Raw genomic sequence first — 15,025 nt, 5'->3', positions numbered from 1 at the left:
GTTTGTAAGAACCAATCAGATTTCCTCTGAGCATTTCAAAACCACCACGTGGGACAAAGTCAGATCAGAAGAAATTCTTTTAACCACAAAGAAACTATTTCCTACTTGAGCATGCATATGTGTTGTTGTTTAGTCGTTGAGTCGTATCCGACTCTTCGTGACCCCCTGGACCAGAACACGCCAGGCACTCCTGTCTTCCACTGCCTCCTGCAGTTTGGTCAGACTCATGTTTGTAACTTCGAGAACACTGTCCCACCATCTCGTCCTCTGTCATCCCCTTCTCCTTGTGCCCTCCATCTTTCCCAACATCAGGGTCTTTTCGAGAGAGTCTTCTCTTCTCTTATGAGGTGGCCAAAGTCTTGGAGCCTCAGCTTCAGGATCTGTCCTTCCAGTGAGCACTCAGGGCTGATTTCCTTCAGAATGGATAGGTTTGATCTTCTTGCAGTCCATGGGACTCTCAAGAGTCTCCTCCAGCACCAGAATTCAAAAGCATCAATTCTTCGGCGATCAGCTTCCTTTATGGTCCAGCTCTCACTTCCATACATCACTACTGGGAAAACCAGAGCTTTTACTATACGGACCTTTGTTGGCAAGGTCCAACTACAAAGAAACTATTTCCTACTTGAGCATGCATAGTAGTCCAGAGTAAATAAAATAGGAATATAATTATTTGGAAATTGGAATAGGAAATAATTGTTTGGGGTTTTTAAAAAAAAAAACAAAACCAGAATATATGTACTGCTTGATTGCATTAAAAAATCCAAGTGGTTGTCAGGAAATATTAAAGTTATACCTCTGCTACGTCTCCTCCGTCAAAAACAATTCCCTTCATTGAGAAATCTAGCATGTTAGGAAGCAGAATTCCAGACCAGTCTTCTCCCTGACATGCCAGTTTTCTAGGTGGAATGGAATTTTGGGGGGCTGGAATTTCAGCACAACCGATTATTGCAGGGGGCTGGACTAGATGACTCTAGAGATCCCTTCCAGCTCTACATTCCTGTGGTTCTCTTTCTCTCTCTCTCCCATTCTCAGTCCTTCGATGAATGCGGGAGGCGGACCACCACGCCTTCGGCCATGACAAGCACCATCGGCTTCCGTGTTTTCTCCAGCCTGGATGACGGAATGGGCTACGCGGACGTAGAGCAGATCCTTGACGCCTGGCATGAAGAAGGAATCGAGAACAGCCATGAGATCCTGAAGGTAAGCGCTTCTACTGCCTCTTGGCCACCGGGGCACGCTGTGCTGGTCCCAGGGGGTTACCGTGCGGCGTGGTCCGAGTCCAGTCCGAGGTCGAGGGTATGGTATGGAGGCTGTCCATCAGGCTGAAGCTGGGTCCAAGGCAAGGAGTCAGGTGAGGTCAGGAACTCTGGCAGAAGAGTAGGACAGGGTGCCAGCAGGAACAGGTTACCAACAATGTTGCTCCCGCAACCTGCGACTGGGGCTGGCCAGCTTTTATCTGCCCCGAGGCATAGGGCGGCCGCGGTCCACAGGTGACTCGCCTCTCCTGGCCTGGAGGCGAGCACTCCTCCTGCAGGAACTGAGTTCCCTCCGCCTCTCTGCCCTGAGCCTCTGCAGCTCAGGAGAGGCTGGAGGGTTACCGGACCCAGAGGCAACCTCAGCTTCCCCTGACGGGGCTGAGAGTGGAGCACCTGCAGGCAATGGGTCCTCCATCACCTCAGGAGCCAGAGCGGATTCAGCTGGTGCCTGCACCTGAGGATCCAGTACAGGTGAGGACCCTTCAGGCTCAAGCCCCAGCCCCGGTTCAGCCGGTCCTGGAGGCGGGGAATCCTGTGCAGGCTGGGATTCCTCAGGTTCAGCCTCTGAATCCGATCCCAGGCCATCACACATGCCCAAAACGGTGAATTCAATGCGGCGACGGCTGCCTTGGCGCTTCCACATTTTATTGTATATCACTATATAACACCCAAGATAACTGGGTGGAAACCTGAAAACTACCGTATTTTTCGCTGTATAAGACACACTTTTCCCCTCCTAAAAAGTAAGGGAAATGTGTGTGCGTCTTATGGAGCGAATGCAGGCGGGAGGCTCTGCTCAGCGCTCCCTTTACAGAGCCGTGTGGAGTGTGTGTGCGGCTCTTGGGGGCTTTGCCCTTCTCCCTCCTCGAGGAAAAGCCCCCAAGAGCTGAACACACACTCTGTGCACTCTTTAAAGGGAGCGTGGCTCTTGGCGGAGCCTTAGCCACGCGCAGCCTCTCCCGGGCAGGGGATGAAGGCTCCCCTTTTCCGGGAGAGGCTGTGCGCGGCTATCCCATAAGCCAGGACAGCGAGTGGGATTGCTGCGCAGCGATCCCGCTGGCTGTCCTGGCTTCTGGGATTCAGAATATTTTTTTTCTTGTTTTCCTCTTCCAAAAACTAGTTGCGTCCTATGGTCCGGTGCGTCTTATAGAGCGGAAAATACGATAATCAGCCAAAAGAAGACGCAGCTTCTTAACTGATGGGGAATTCTTTCCTCTTGCTTTCTGGCAGGCCTTGGACTTCAACCTGGATGGAAGAATTAACCTGACGGAGTTGACTCTCGCCCTGGAAAATGAACTTCTCATAACAAAGAACGGGATATACCAAGCTGTGCTGGCCAGCTTCAAAACAGAGATCCGGCATTTAATGTAAGTTTGTAATTTTTGAAGAATATGTCCTTTTATGTTTCTGGACCCACCCACATTTTCAGATAGAATCATAGAATCAAAGAATTGTAGAGTTGGAAGGGACCTTCTGGTCAATGTGGGAATCTTTTTGCCCCATGTGGGGCTCAAACCCACAACCCTGCGATTAAGAGACTTACACTCTACCAACCAAGCTATCCAGCACAGTTGTCCCATTCATTCAAGGCTTTCCCCCTTGTGCAATGGAACCTGTCCTTCCTCTTCTCCTGTCTGTCTCTCCCAAATCTGTCTGGGGGTTCCCACAAGTCTCAGAGCAGAATTGGGGTGGGGGCATATGTGGAGAGGACAAGCAGGGGAATTTCTGCTGCAGAAGTGAGATCCCATATGCAAATGGCATGACTTTTTTAATAATAATAATAATAATAATAATAATAATAATAATAATAATATGTTATTCTTTTTTCCATATAGAAAGTTACATTTGTTACTCAACAACTATATTCCAATTCAACAAAACGAATGACTTCCCACTCGCCCAACACCGAAATTTATAACTCAAATTACATACAAATTCGGTCTCGCCTTTTCTAATTTCATCCTCTCTAACATGTTTCTTAATATATTCTGCAATTTTCTTACACTTCAAGCCCCACTGTGGTCTTTGCAGTTGGGAAATAACTTTTATGTAGACTAGAAAGGGCTTCCAGTTTTCTTTAAAAGATTCCAAATTTGTATCTCTTATCGGTGGCGTCAGTTTTGCCATCTCTGCTTATTCCAAGATTTTCACAGCCCAGAGGGAGACTCTGAAAAAGCAAGTGCCTTTGCTCTAGACTGCCTGCGCTCAAAGGCAACTTAAGCAAAAGTCTTGAAAAGTTTGTAGAAGCTACAATTGCCAGAAGGAACGGTCCCCAAGTTCCTTTGGGGGAAGCCAGGTGTTCTCATTGAATTGTGGCTGCGGCAGCCCAGTCAGATGGGTGGAGTACAAATAATAAAGTTGTTGTTGTTATGCGTCTGTGACCCTTGTGAGTTTGTGAAAGAGACGAGGCTTGAACCCAGAGTTTCCTGATCCACAACTCAGTCTCTTCGCTACTTTTTCTTTGGTGATCCCCCGTAGCCGAGTAAAATTGTCTTCCATAAACACAGTTTTAACAGTGAGTCCCTAAGTGACTGTGGAGGCCAATTCTGGATCCACACGTCCTTCCACAGTGGGGACATAGGTTTCTGGGTGGGAGTTGATCACGGTGTGGATTTGCCAAGCATGCCTTCCTCTTAGCACGTTTCTCCCTTGCGTCCTGAGTTCGAGTGTCTTCAAAGCCCATGACACCTTTGGTCAAGGCTGTTCTCCAACTGGAGCACTCGCAGGCCAGTGTTTCCCATTTGTCGGTGGTCATACTACCTTTTTTAAGATTTGCCAGTCTTTGAACTCCTTGCCACTCAAACTATTTGATTATTTAGAATTGGCAAAAATGACACAGAAAATAAGAAATCAAAAAGACATAAAGTTTAACAAAGAATGGAATAAATTTATGACATATATGGAAACAGAGGTAAAAAATCTAAAAATCACAGTAGGTGTGACGTAACACTTGTGATGTAAAGAGTTTTTTAAGGAAAAGAAACTGCAGATAAAAAATCATATAATATATTCTGAAACCGAGATGAAGGGAAGTCAATTAGTGTGTGTTATTTAGCAAATGTAACCTAATTTGTTGGTATTTTATGTTAGGAGATGTTTTTTCTTTTGTTTTCTTTATTATTATTTCTCTTTTTTTATGTATTTCTTTTTTGTGTGTATGTGTTATGTATGTTTTTTTTCGTTTGTTTTAATGTTTGATGTAGCAAAACGAATTAAAATCAATTTTTTTAAAAAAAGAACTCCTTGCCACTAATACAGGCCCAGCTGGGGTCAGGCAGGCCAGGATCCCAGTCTGATAATGCAGAACTTTTTTCCCTTTCCTAGGGAGCAAGTGGACCAAGAAGCCCGAGAGAAGGAGAAGCTCCGTTTGGACTTGGAGAAGGCGGAGAAATGGAAACTGTTCATGACCTCCGAGGTGGATGAGCGGCACTCTGCCATCGAGCGCCAAAATGAATACAACCTGAGGTAGCTTGCCCTTCTCCATTCACAGCATCTCAGTCACTTAAGGGTCCCTAAGACCTACTGGGAACATAGAAGCAGAAACTTCTATGTGTGCCAGTGTGGTGTAGTGGTTAAGAGCGGTAGCCTCGTAATCTGGTGAACCAGGTTCGATTCCCTGCTCCTCCACATGCAGCTGCTGGGTGACCTTGGGCCAGTCACACTTCTCTGAAGTCTCTCAGCCCCACTCACCTCACAGAGTGTTTATTGTGGGGGAGGAAGGGAAAGGAGAATGTGAGCCGCTTTGAGACTCTTCCGGGTAGTGATAAAGCGGGATATCAAAGCCAAACTCCTCCACTCCTCCTCCAAACTGGCCAGGCTGGGCAACTGGAGGGCCATCAATGGGCAGCTTCATTGAGCTGGTCCCGTTTCTGATCTGCTTTTGGCACATGCTCAGAATATCCATGGGAGTGGGTGAGAACTCCTTGTGTTTAGCCTGAGAGGAAACAGACACGAAAGCCGTCGTGTTGAATGGGAGGTGTGGAACGAGCTTGTATCCCGCTCCTCCCGAGGAGTCAAGTGACAAAGGAGATTCCGACTCAACTTCAGGAACCAGGCCGCTGGTCCCTGGTGAGCCGAGGGCTTGATCCTCAGCAACCTCTCTCGATCTGTGTGTGCAGCAAGCTGGAAGAGGAGTACAAGGAGAGGGTGGCAGCGCTCAAGAGCGAGCTGCAGAGAGAGCGGGAGCAGATCCAGCAGCAGGCCAGCAAGCAGCAAGCCGACCTGGAGGAGGAGATGGCGAAGCTGAGGACCGAGGAGAACGACTTGCGGGACTGCCTGGCTCTGACACTGAAGGTGAGCGGGGAGGGCGTCAGAGGAGAGGCTTCGCAGGAGACACGGTGCCTGGCCAACCCACGTTCCTCATTCTCAATAAAGTCAGTGGGTCCTGTGATCCAAGGGCTTTTTTTCAACAGGGACTCGCCAGAACTTGGCACCTCTCAGGTGGGCATCTTTGCCATTCTAAGAGAAAGAGGGAGGCATTCACGGTGAATTCCGGCATCTCTCTCTCTCTTTATATAGAAAAATAGCACTGACTATGCCACTCATGCACAGGGACACGGGTGGCGCTGTGGGTTAAACCACAGAGCCTAGGACTTGCCGATCAGAAGGTCGGCGGTTCGAATCCCAGCGACGGGGTGAGCTCCCGTTGCTCGGTCCCTGCTCCTGCCAACCTAGCAGTTCGAAAGCACATCAAAGTACAAGTAGATAAATAGGTACCGCTCCGGCGGGAAGGTAAACGGCGTTTCCATGCACTGCTCAGGTTCACCAGAAGCGGCTTAGTCATGTTGGCCACATGACCCAGAAAAGCTGTACGCCGGCTCCCTCGGCCAATAAAGCGAGATGAGCACCACAACCCCAGAGTCGGCCACGACTGGACCTAATGGTCAGGGGTCCTTTACCCTTTACTTTTTATGCCACTCATGCGCTCTTTTGCGTCTGCATTTATAACCAAGAATCTGCAAACCTACTCCCAAAACGCTGGTTAAAAGTACCGCATTTTTCGCTCCATAAGACGCACTTTTTCCCTCCTAAAAAGTAAGGGGAAATGTGTGTGCGTCTTATGGAGTGAATGCAGGCTGCGCAACTATCCCAGAAGCCAGAACAGCAGGAGCGAGAGCTGTGCAGCGCTTCTGGGTCACTGGCTTCCCAGCGAAGCAGGAGGGATGGAAAGGAGCCCGTATGGAGCCCCTTCCGTCCCTCATCCTGCTTCGCTGAGAAGCCAGCGACCCAGAAGCGCTGCACAGCTCTCGCTCTCGCTCTGCTGGCTTCAGCGATAGCTGTTCAGCTTGCTCTGGCTTTTCAGGGAGGGGGGAGAAGAGACGGAGGGCAGCCCGTCAGTCCCTTCTCCCACCTCCTGGAAAAGCCAGCAAGAGCCGCCCTATCTTTAAAGAGCCGTGCCGAGCGAGCATGTCTGCGGCTCTTGCTGGCTTTTCTTGTTTTCCTCCTCTAAAAACTAGGTGCGTCTTATGGTCGGGTGCGTCTTATAGAGCGAAAAATACGGTAGGTTGCCAGAGTTAAAGGAGAGTTCAGGAGGTAGTTGGGTGGTAGAGCGTCTGCCGTTATAAGATAACAAGGGAGGCGTTCGTGGTGAGTTCCGGGGCCTCTTTTTCTAGAAAAATAGCATTAGGTGCAGCTGGGGCTCGTCCACCTGGGAAGGAAGCCCGTCTAGGAGAAGGAACACTCTGGTCCTCGACCTCTGCTGCCTTGTGGGACATCTTTGGGAGCTGAAAAAGTTAAGGAGTAAAGCCCACACAAATCTGGATTGGAGTCCCTAAAACAGTTGGGAATGGAGCCTTGCACGTCTCCTTGTGGCAAATCCTGCAGCCAAGCTGGGCCCAAACCTCTTGCTCTGCTTTCCTTTGGAACACATCACCGAGGTCAAGATGGAGGCAGCCCAGGACCTCCAGACACACTTGCCCAGGCTGGCACACGAGGGAGGGCACTTCAGTGCTGCTAACATCAGTTTAACTTCACCCCTCGGAGGCACATTGTCTCGTGGGACAGACGGATGCCAATCATATTTGTTGTACCCTGACAAGACCGAAGTACTGTTTTGGGGGGACAGGGGGCGGGTGGGTGGGTGTGGGGGATGCCCTGGTCCTGAATGGGGTAACTGTGCCCCCGAAGGACCAGGTGCGCAGCCTGGGAGTCATTTTGGACACAGCTGTCCATGGAGGTGCAGGCCAATTCTGTGTCCTGGGCAGCTGTTTATCAGCTCCATCTGGTATGCAGAATGAGACCCTCCCTGCCCGTGGACTGTCTCACCAGAGTGGTGCATGCTCTGGTTATCTCCCGGTTGGACTACTGCAATGCGCTCTACATGCGGCTACCTTTGAAGGTGACCCAGAAAATACAACTAATCCAGAATGCGGCAGCTAGACTGGTGACTGGGGGCAGCCGCCGGGTCCACATAACACTCTAAGAGATCTGCATTGTCTCCCAGTACGTTTCCGAGCACAATTCAAAGTGTTGGTGCTGACCTTGAAAGCCTAAACGGCCTCGGGCCTGTATACCTGAAGGAGCGTCTCCACCCCCATCGTTCAGCCCAGACACTGAGATCCAGCTCTGAGGGCCTTCTGGCGGTTCCCTCATTGCGAGAAGTGAGGTTACAGGGAACCAGGCAGAGGGCCTTCTCGGTGGTGGCGCCTGCCCTGTGGAACGCCCTCCCACCAGATGTCAAAGAGAACAACTACTACCAGACATCTGAAGGCAGCCCTGTTCAGGGAAGTTTTTAATATTTAATGCTGTATTGTTTTTAACACTACTCCCCGGAGTAGCTGGGGAAACTCAGCCAGACGGGCGGGGTATAAATAATAAATAATAAATAATTAACAAATAACAAATAACAAATAACAAATAACAAATAATAAATAATAAATAATAAATAATAAATAATAAATAATAAATAATAAATAATAAATTATTGTTATTATTATTATTATTATTATTATTATTATCCCACCTTTTTTCTCTCCAAGGAGCTCACACGGTTCTCTCACCCTCCTCATTTTAATTCCCACAACAGCCTCGCAAGGTAGGTTAGGTTGAGAGACAGCTGCTGGCCCCCAGACTCACCCAGTGAGCTTTCCTTGACTGACTGACTGACTGACTGACTGATTGATTGATTGACTGACTGGTAAACTGCTTACTGCCAAAATAGCTTTCTAGGTAGTTTACAGGACTAAAAACCAGTTTCGCAAAAAAAATTGAGCTATAAATGCCGATAATTAAAACCCGCAAGAAAATAATCCCATTTTAAAAGGGCGCAGTCACTGAATCAGGCGCTTTGGGTTGGTTGCCTTCACCACATATCTAGAAAACCTTCCCTGTTCTGTTTACCGTTTTGCAGTACGGCTCTCAGCCTCTTTATTTCCTTTGGCTTTTCCTTAGGAGAACAGCCGCTTGGAGAACGAACTCCAGGAAACCGGAGAGAAGCTACTGAAATACGAGGGCACCATCAGCAAACTGCAGAAGAACTGGGAGAATGTCCTAGCGGAGAAGGTAGGCTGGGCCTTCCGACCCAACGGGGCGCTGGCCCGAAAAGGTTTGGGGACCACTCTTATGGAGGAAGAGGGTGGTGACAAAGTGTTATTTGACTCTAGGTTTTTTTTTATTGATTTTAACATATAAATTGTAAAATATACCACAAAACTTATCACTTATATAATCTTTTTAGACTTCCATCAGCACCTCTGATGATCCACTGTTTTAACCACTTCTTATGCATTTCTTAACTTTATATTGCCTTTACATCTCTTAACAAATCATCCTCCCCTTCTCCATTTTTACAATACTTCCAATAATACGCCTCACAAAACTTCTTGCAAACCTACAAACGTCGTCTGATCTTCACAAATACTTTTCAAATAGTCCGTAAATTTACTCCAGTCTTCCGTGAATTTCTGGTCCCGCCGGTTTCGAATCCTTCCTGTTAGTTTATCTAATTCTGCATAGTCCATTAACTTCATCCTCCATTCTTCAATCGTCGGTAATTCTTCTTGCTTCCATTTTTGGACCAGTAATATTCTTCCTGCTGTTATTGCATATAAAAAGAGCTTAAATTCCTTTCTATTTATATCACTCCCCACAATGCCCAGTAAAAATGCTTCTGGTTTCTTTATGAATGTATATTTCAACATTTTTTTCATCTCATTATAAATCATCTCCCAGAAGCATTTCACCTTTTTACATTCCCACCACTTGTTCTTTGGCTCTAGTATGGCGATCTCGATCCTGGCAGCGCAGAGTTCTTCCTCCAAGAGGAGCGGCTGATGCAGATGAAGAATACGTACGAACAGCAGTGCAGGGTAAGTGAAGGAGGTCTGGCCCAGGGGGTCCATTGTCAACATGCAGAGGGCCGAGAGGCCAGCTGGCAAGCCCAGCTCGGACGTCTCTTTCCAGTAAGTTTCCAAGCACAATTCAAAGTGTTGGCGCTGATCTTGAAAGCCCTAAACAGCCTCAATCCAGTATACCTGAAGGAGCGTCTCCACCCCCATCGTTCAGCCCGGACACTGAGATCCAGTGCTGAGGGCCTTCTGGCGGTTCTCTCATTGCGAGAAGTGAGGTTACAGGGAACTAGACAGGAGGGCCTTCTCGGTAGTGGCACCCGCCCTGTGGAACGCCCTCCCTTCAGATGCGAAGGAAATAAGCAGCTATCTTCTTTTAAAAAGACATCTGAAGGCAGCCCTGTTTAGGGAAGTTTTTAATATTTAATTGCTGTATTGTTTTTAACACTCGATTGGAAGCCAACCGGAGTGGCTGGGGAAACCCAGCCAGATGGGCAGCGTATAAATTATTATTATTGTTATTATTATTATTATTATTATTATTATTAGCCCATGCTCCAACGTAAATCAGCAACCCGGACTTTAAAAGCCAGGGCATGCAATTAGCAGAGTGTGGTTCACACACAGAAGTAGGTGTGAGGCGTAAGTCATGCTACAGTTAAAGGTAAAGGGACCCCTGACCATTAGGTTCAGTCGTGGCCAACTCTTGGGTTGTGGCGCTCATCTTGCTTTATTGGCCAAGGGAGCTGGCGTACAGCTTCCAGGTCATGTGGCCAGCATGACTAAGCCGCTTCTGGCAAACCAGAGCAGCGCACGGAAATGCTAGTTACCTTTCCGCTGGAGCAGTACCTATTTATCTACTTGCACTTTGACGTGCTTTCGAACTGCTAGGTTGGCAGGAGCAGGGACTGAGCAACGGGAGATCACCCCATTGCGGGGATTCGAACCGTCGACCTTCTGATCGGCAAGTCCTAGTCTCTGTGGTTTAAGCCACAGCGCCACCCGCGTCCCTGTGGCAACACTAAAAGGTAAAGGGACCCCTGACCATTAGGTCCAGTCATGGCCAACTCTGGGGTTGCGGCGCTCCTCTCACCTTATTGGCCAAGGGAGCCGGTGTACAGCTTCCAGGTCAGGTGGCCAGCATGACTAAGCTGCTTCCGGCGAACCAGAGCAGCGCACGGAAACGCCGTTTACCTTCCCGCCAGAGCGGTACCTATTTATCTACTTGCAGTTTGACGTGCTTTCGAACTGCTAGGTTGGCAGGAGCAGGGACCGAGCAACGGGAGCTCACCCCGTTGCGGGGATTCGAACCACCGACCTTCTGATTGGCAAGTCCTAGGCTCTGTGGTTTAACCCACAGCGCCACCTGCGTCCCAGTTACAGATTTATTAAACATAAATCAGAACAAAGAAACATGTCGTCTCTCTCTCATGTCGCGAAAGCAAACGCTGTACGCAAACGGAAGTTCCCGGCATGCTGTGCTGGAATGTAAACAGCCAGGTGACACACAACAGTCTCATGTCTGTTCCTTAAGGTGGAACGGAATTCTCAACATCCTTAAGTCTGGCCCAGAAGGGGTACATAAGTACTAAGAGATTGCCATTGAAGTCCTGCGTTTGTGTGCCCTGAGTTTGGCTGTAGCGCCGCAACGTCTGTTTTGCTATGCCCAGGAACTCCAAGACCAAATCGATGAGCTTCAGTCTCAGCTGGAAGAGTACCAGGGTCAAGGCAGAGTCGCCCGGACTCCTCTGAAAGCCTCTCTCTACGAGGAGCTGGACGATGGCGGGACAGAGGGCACTCAAGGTAAAGTGATGATCAGCTGTGGGGAGAGGAGGAGGGGTCTTGGTTTAACTGCCCTCGGGGTCCTCGGAGCCGTCATTCCGTAGATGTTTGCAGATGTTCCTTAGACATTCGGAATACTGAATGGCGTGTAAATGCCAGAGATAATCAAGAGCCAGCAAAATAGAAGCCTTGCTAGGAGGGAGCGTAATAAAGGTTGGCTCGGGTTGAGAGGATGCATTGCCCAATCAGAAGCAAGAGAAGAGCGCTCCCATGGGAGCCATGAAGGGTCGTAGATCAGTTTCAGAGCATTGGTTTTGAATGCAGGTCCCAGGTTTGATCCCACGCTTCTCCAGATGGGGCTGGGAATAGATTCTGCAAAAATGGAAGGCTGCTGGAAGTGAACTAGCGGCCTCACTTGTGGGGTGCCTCAGGGTTCTGTCCTCTCCCCCATGCTTTTCAACATCTACATGCAGCTGCTGGGAGAGATCATCAGGGGGTTTGGGTTGGGTGTTCATCAGTATGCGGATGATACCCAGCTCTACCTCTCTTTTAAATCAGAACCAGTGAAGGTCCTGTGTGAGTGCCTGGAGGCGGTTGGAGGATGGATGGTGGCTAATGGAGTGAGGCTGAATCCTGACAAGACAGAAGTACTGTTTTGGGGGGACAGGAGGCGGGCAGGTGTGGAGGATTCCCTGGTCCTGAATGGGGTAACTGTGCCCCTGAAGGACCAGGTGTGCAGCCTGGGAGTCATTTTGGACTCACAGCTGTCCATGGAGGTGCAGGTCAATTCTGTGTCCAGGGCAGCTGTCTACCAGCTCCATCTGGTACGCAGGCTGAGACCCTACCTGCCTGCGGACTGTCTCGCCAGTGTGGTGCATCCTCTGGTTATCTCCCGCTTGGACCACTGCAATGCGCTCTATGTGGGGCTACCTTTGAAGGTGACCCAGAAACTACAACTAATCCAGAACGCGGCAGCTAGACTGGTGAATGGGAGCGGCCGCCGAGACCATGTAACACCGGTCTTGAAAGACCTACATTGGCTCCCAGGGAAGCTTTTAATGTTTGATGTATTAAAGTATTTTAATACTTTTTTGGAAGCCACCCATAGTGGCTGGGTAAGCCCAGCCAGATGGGTGGGGTATAAATAATAAATTATTATTATTATTATTATTATTATTATTATTATTAAGGGCAAACGTTGCGTAGAAAATCAAGAAGGCCTGCATTTCTCTTGCTGATTTTGCATTTTAGGACCCGGTTCTGAAGACTGCAACCCACTAAATATGAGCATAGAAGCCGAAATGGCTATCGAGCAATTGAAAGATCAGCATCAACAGGACCTTTGCAGCTTGCAAGAGGAGCTTCAGAACAGGGTAAGCTGACCTCTTCCCCCGCCCCCCATTTGAAGAGCAGGGTCTGTATCAAAGGCCTTAATCCGTGTTTGCTCAGGACGCTTCTGAGGGGGTTGGTCCGGGTTCATTGTGGTGGTGGAGCCAGTGTGGTGTAGTGGTTAAGAGCGGTAGTCTTGTAATCTGGGGAACCGGGTTCGCGTCTCCACTCCTCCACATGCAGCTGCTGGGTGACCTTGGGCCAGTCACACTTCTCTGAAGTCTCTCAGCCCCACTGTTTGTTGTGGGGGAGGAAGGGAAAGGAGAATGTTAGCCGCTTTGAGACTCCTGAAGGGGAGTGAAAGGCGGGATATCAAATCCAAACTCTTCTTCTTCCACTCCCAGCCCTGGAGTGCTGTTTATAGCCATCCCACTTCCACTTTCATTTTGCTGCCTCTCACAATTTGTACAAAAAATAATTGTCCGTTAACATGGAAACACGCGAGCCAAAACTGCAAACAGTATTCCAGACTTCCCCCCAGATGAGATCTTTGTTGAGCAGCCAACCTGATTTTCTTGCCCAAAGCTGGCCTGGAAATTAGATTTATCTCCTGATTTTATTGAGCAAATCCTTCTGATTTGCTTGCAGGTTAGTTAAGCGACAATTGAGCAGGCATGTTATTATATCCCTTTGGCTCAATTGAGCCTAATGACTCCCCTCCGTCTCGCCTACCGGTTTACAAAATTAAATTTTGCATCTTTGCATTTCACTTCCTTTCGTATACTTGTTACATTGTAACCTAACATATTAAATTCCTCATCCTGAATAGCTAGCAATGTCTTACAGGACTTCAGATCACACTGCTAATGATGTTAATTGCTTACAGTTGTCTTTCAAATATAATATAAATTTATTCCAGTCTTTTTGGGACACTTGATCTCACTGGATCCAGATTCTTCCTGTCAGTTTTGCCAGTTCTGCAAAGTCCATCATCTTCATCTGTCACTCTTCTTTCGTTGGTACTTCATGTTGTTTCCATTTTTGGGCTAACAAAATTCTTGCTGCAGTAGTTGCATATAAGAACAATTTTTTATCTTGTCTCGGTAACTCTTTACCCACTATACCCAGTAAAAAAGCTTCTGGTTTTTTTAAATAAAAGTGTTTTTAAACATTTTCTTTAACTCATTATATATCATTTCCCAGGAAGCTTTTACCTCTTTTAAAAAATTTCTTTTACTCATTATAGATCATTTCCCAGAAAGCTTTTACCTCTTTTAAAAAATTTCTTTTACTCATTATATATCATTTCCCAGAAAGCTTTTACCTCTTTTAAAAAATTTCTTTTACTCATTATATATCATTTCCCAGAAAGCTTTTACCTCTTTTAAAAAATTTCTTTTACTCATTATATATCATTTCCCAGAAAGCTTTTACCTCTTTTAAAAAATTTCTTTTACTCATTATATATCATTTCCCAGAAAGCTTTTACCTCTTTTTAAAAATTTCTTTTACTCATTATATATCATTTCCCAGAAAGCTTTTACCTCTTTGCATGTCCACCACATATGGAAAAAGTACCCTCCTTTTCTTTACATTTCCAACATTCATTTTTTGCTCCTTTCTCTCTCTTCCTCCCTTCCTCCAGCTGTGCCATTACCAGAAGCAGCTGGAGGAGAGCAAGACTCGCTGCGGCCAGGAGCAAGAGATCCTCCAGCAGCATCACGCCCAGGAAAGGCAAGCCTTGGAAGAGCAGGTTGACCGGCTGCAAGCCCAGGTGTCTGAGCTCCAGGAGGAGCTGGAGAGGCTCAGGCAAGAGTGGCAGGAGGCCGACTCACAGCAGAAGGTGGAGACCGGCAGCCTGCAGGCATCCCTGGAGGAAAAGGCCAGCCTGGTGGACCAGTTGAAGCTCCAGCACCAGGAGGAGCTGCAGGCCAGGCTGCAGGAGGCCCGCGAGGGTTTCGGCCGCGAGCGAGAAGAGCTGGTCCAGGCCAGGGTCCGGCTGGAAGAGAAAATGAGAGCCATGGCGCAGACCGTCCAGGAAGAGAAAGCAGAGATGGAGGGCGGTTTCCGCGAGCAGCTGCGGAGGCTGGAGGAGAAGCTAGTCGTGGAGAAGGAGGCACTGCAGCAAGAACTGGCGCGGAAGTATCGGGAGGAACTCGAGGAGGAAAGGTGAGGGGGCTGCGTTAGGGCCCTCGTATCTACGGGGCCGCCTCTCCTGGTCTGCCCTGCAGAGAGCCTTAAAGCCCATGAATAAGCATAGTTTAGAGGTCCCGGGCCCTAAGGAAGTCAGACAATCCTCCACCAGGGCCTTCTCAGTGATGGCTCCGACCTGGTGGAATGCTCTGTCCCATGAGACTATGGCCCTGCAGGATT

General features: G+C 48.3%; 1 protein-coding gene across 17 annotated transcripts in view; it reads left to right on the top strand.

Moving 5' to 3' along the window:
- NIN (ninein) overlaps positions 1 to 15,025 on the top strand; it is a 131,843-nt gene that overhangs the window by 77,849 nt on the left and 38,969 nt on the right. For all 17 annotated transcript variants that reach the window (XM_053386586.1, XM_053386331.1, XM_053386241.1 and 14 more), the window contains 9 exons: positions 1,033 to 1,200; positions 2,487 to 2,623; positions 4,581 to 4,721; positions 5,375 to 5,549; positions 8,646 to 8,756; positions 9,473 to 9,562; positions 11,212 to 11,344; positions 12,575 to 12,696; positions 14,298 to 14,821. In XM_053386586.1, the coding sequence (XP_053242561.1) occupies positions 1,033 to 1,200; positions 2,487 to 2,623; positions 4,581 to 4,721; positions 5,375 to 5,549; positions 8,646 to 8,756; positions 9,473 to 9,562; positions 11,212 to 11,344; positions 12,575 to 12,696; positions 14,298 to 14,821 (1,601 nt within the window). The remainder of the gene's footprint in view (positions 1 to 1,032; positions 1,201 to 2,486; positions 2,624 to 4,580; positions 4,722 to 5,374; positions 5,550 to 8,645; positions 8,757 to 9,472; positions 9,563 to 11,211; positions 11,345 to 12,574; positions 12,697 to 14,297; positions 14,822 to 15,025) is intronic.

This window comes from Podarcis raffonei, chromosome 1 (genome assembly GCF_027172205.1).
Source record: "Podarcis raffonei isolate rPodRaf1 chromosome 1, rPodRaf1.pri, whole genome shotgun sequence".
Taxonomy (NCBI): domain Eukaryota; kingdom Metazoa; phylum Chordata; class Lepidosauria; order Squamata; family Lacertidae; genus Podarcis; species Podarcis raffonei.
This window is presented reverse-complemented; position numbering and strand designations above follow the sequence as displayed.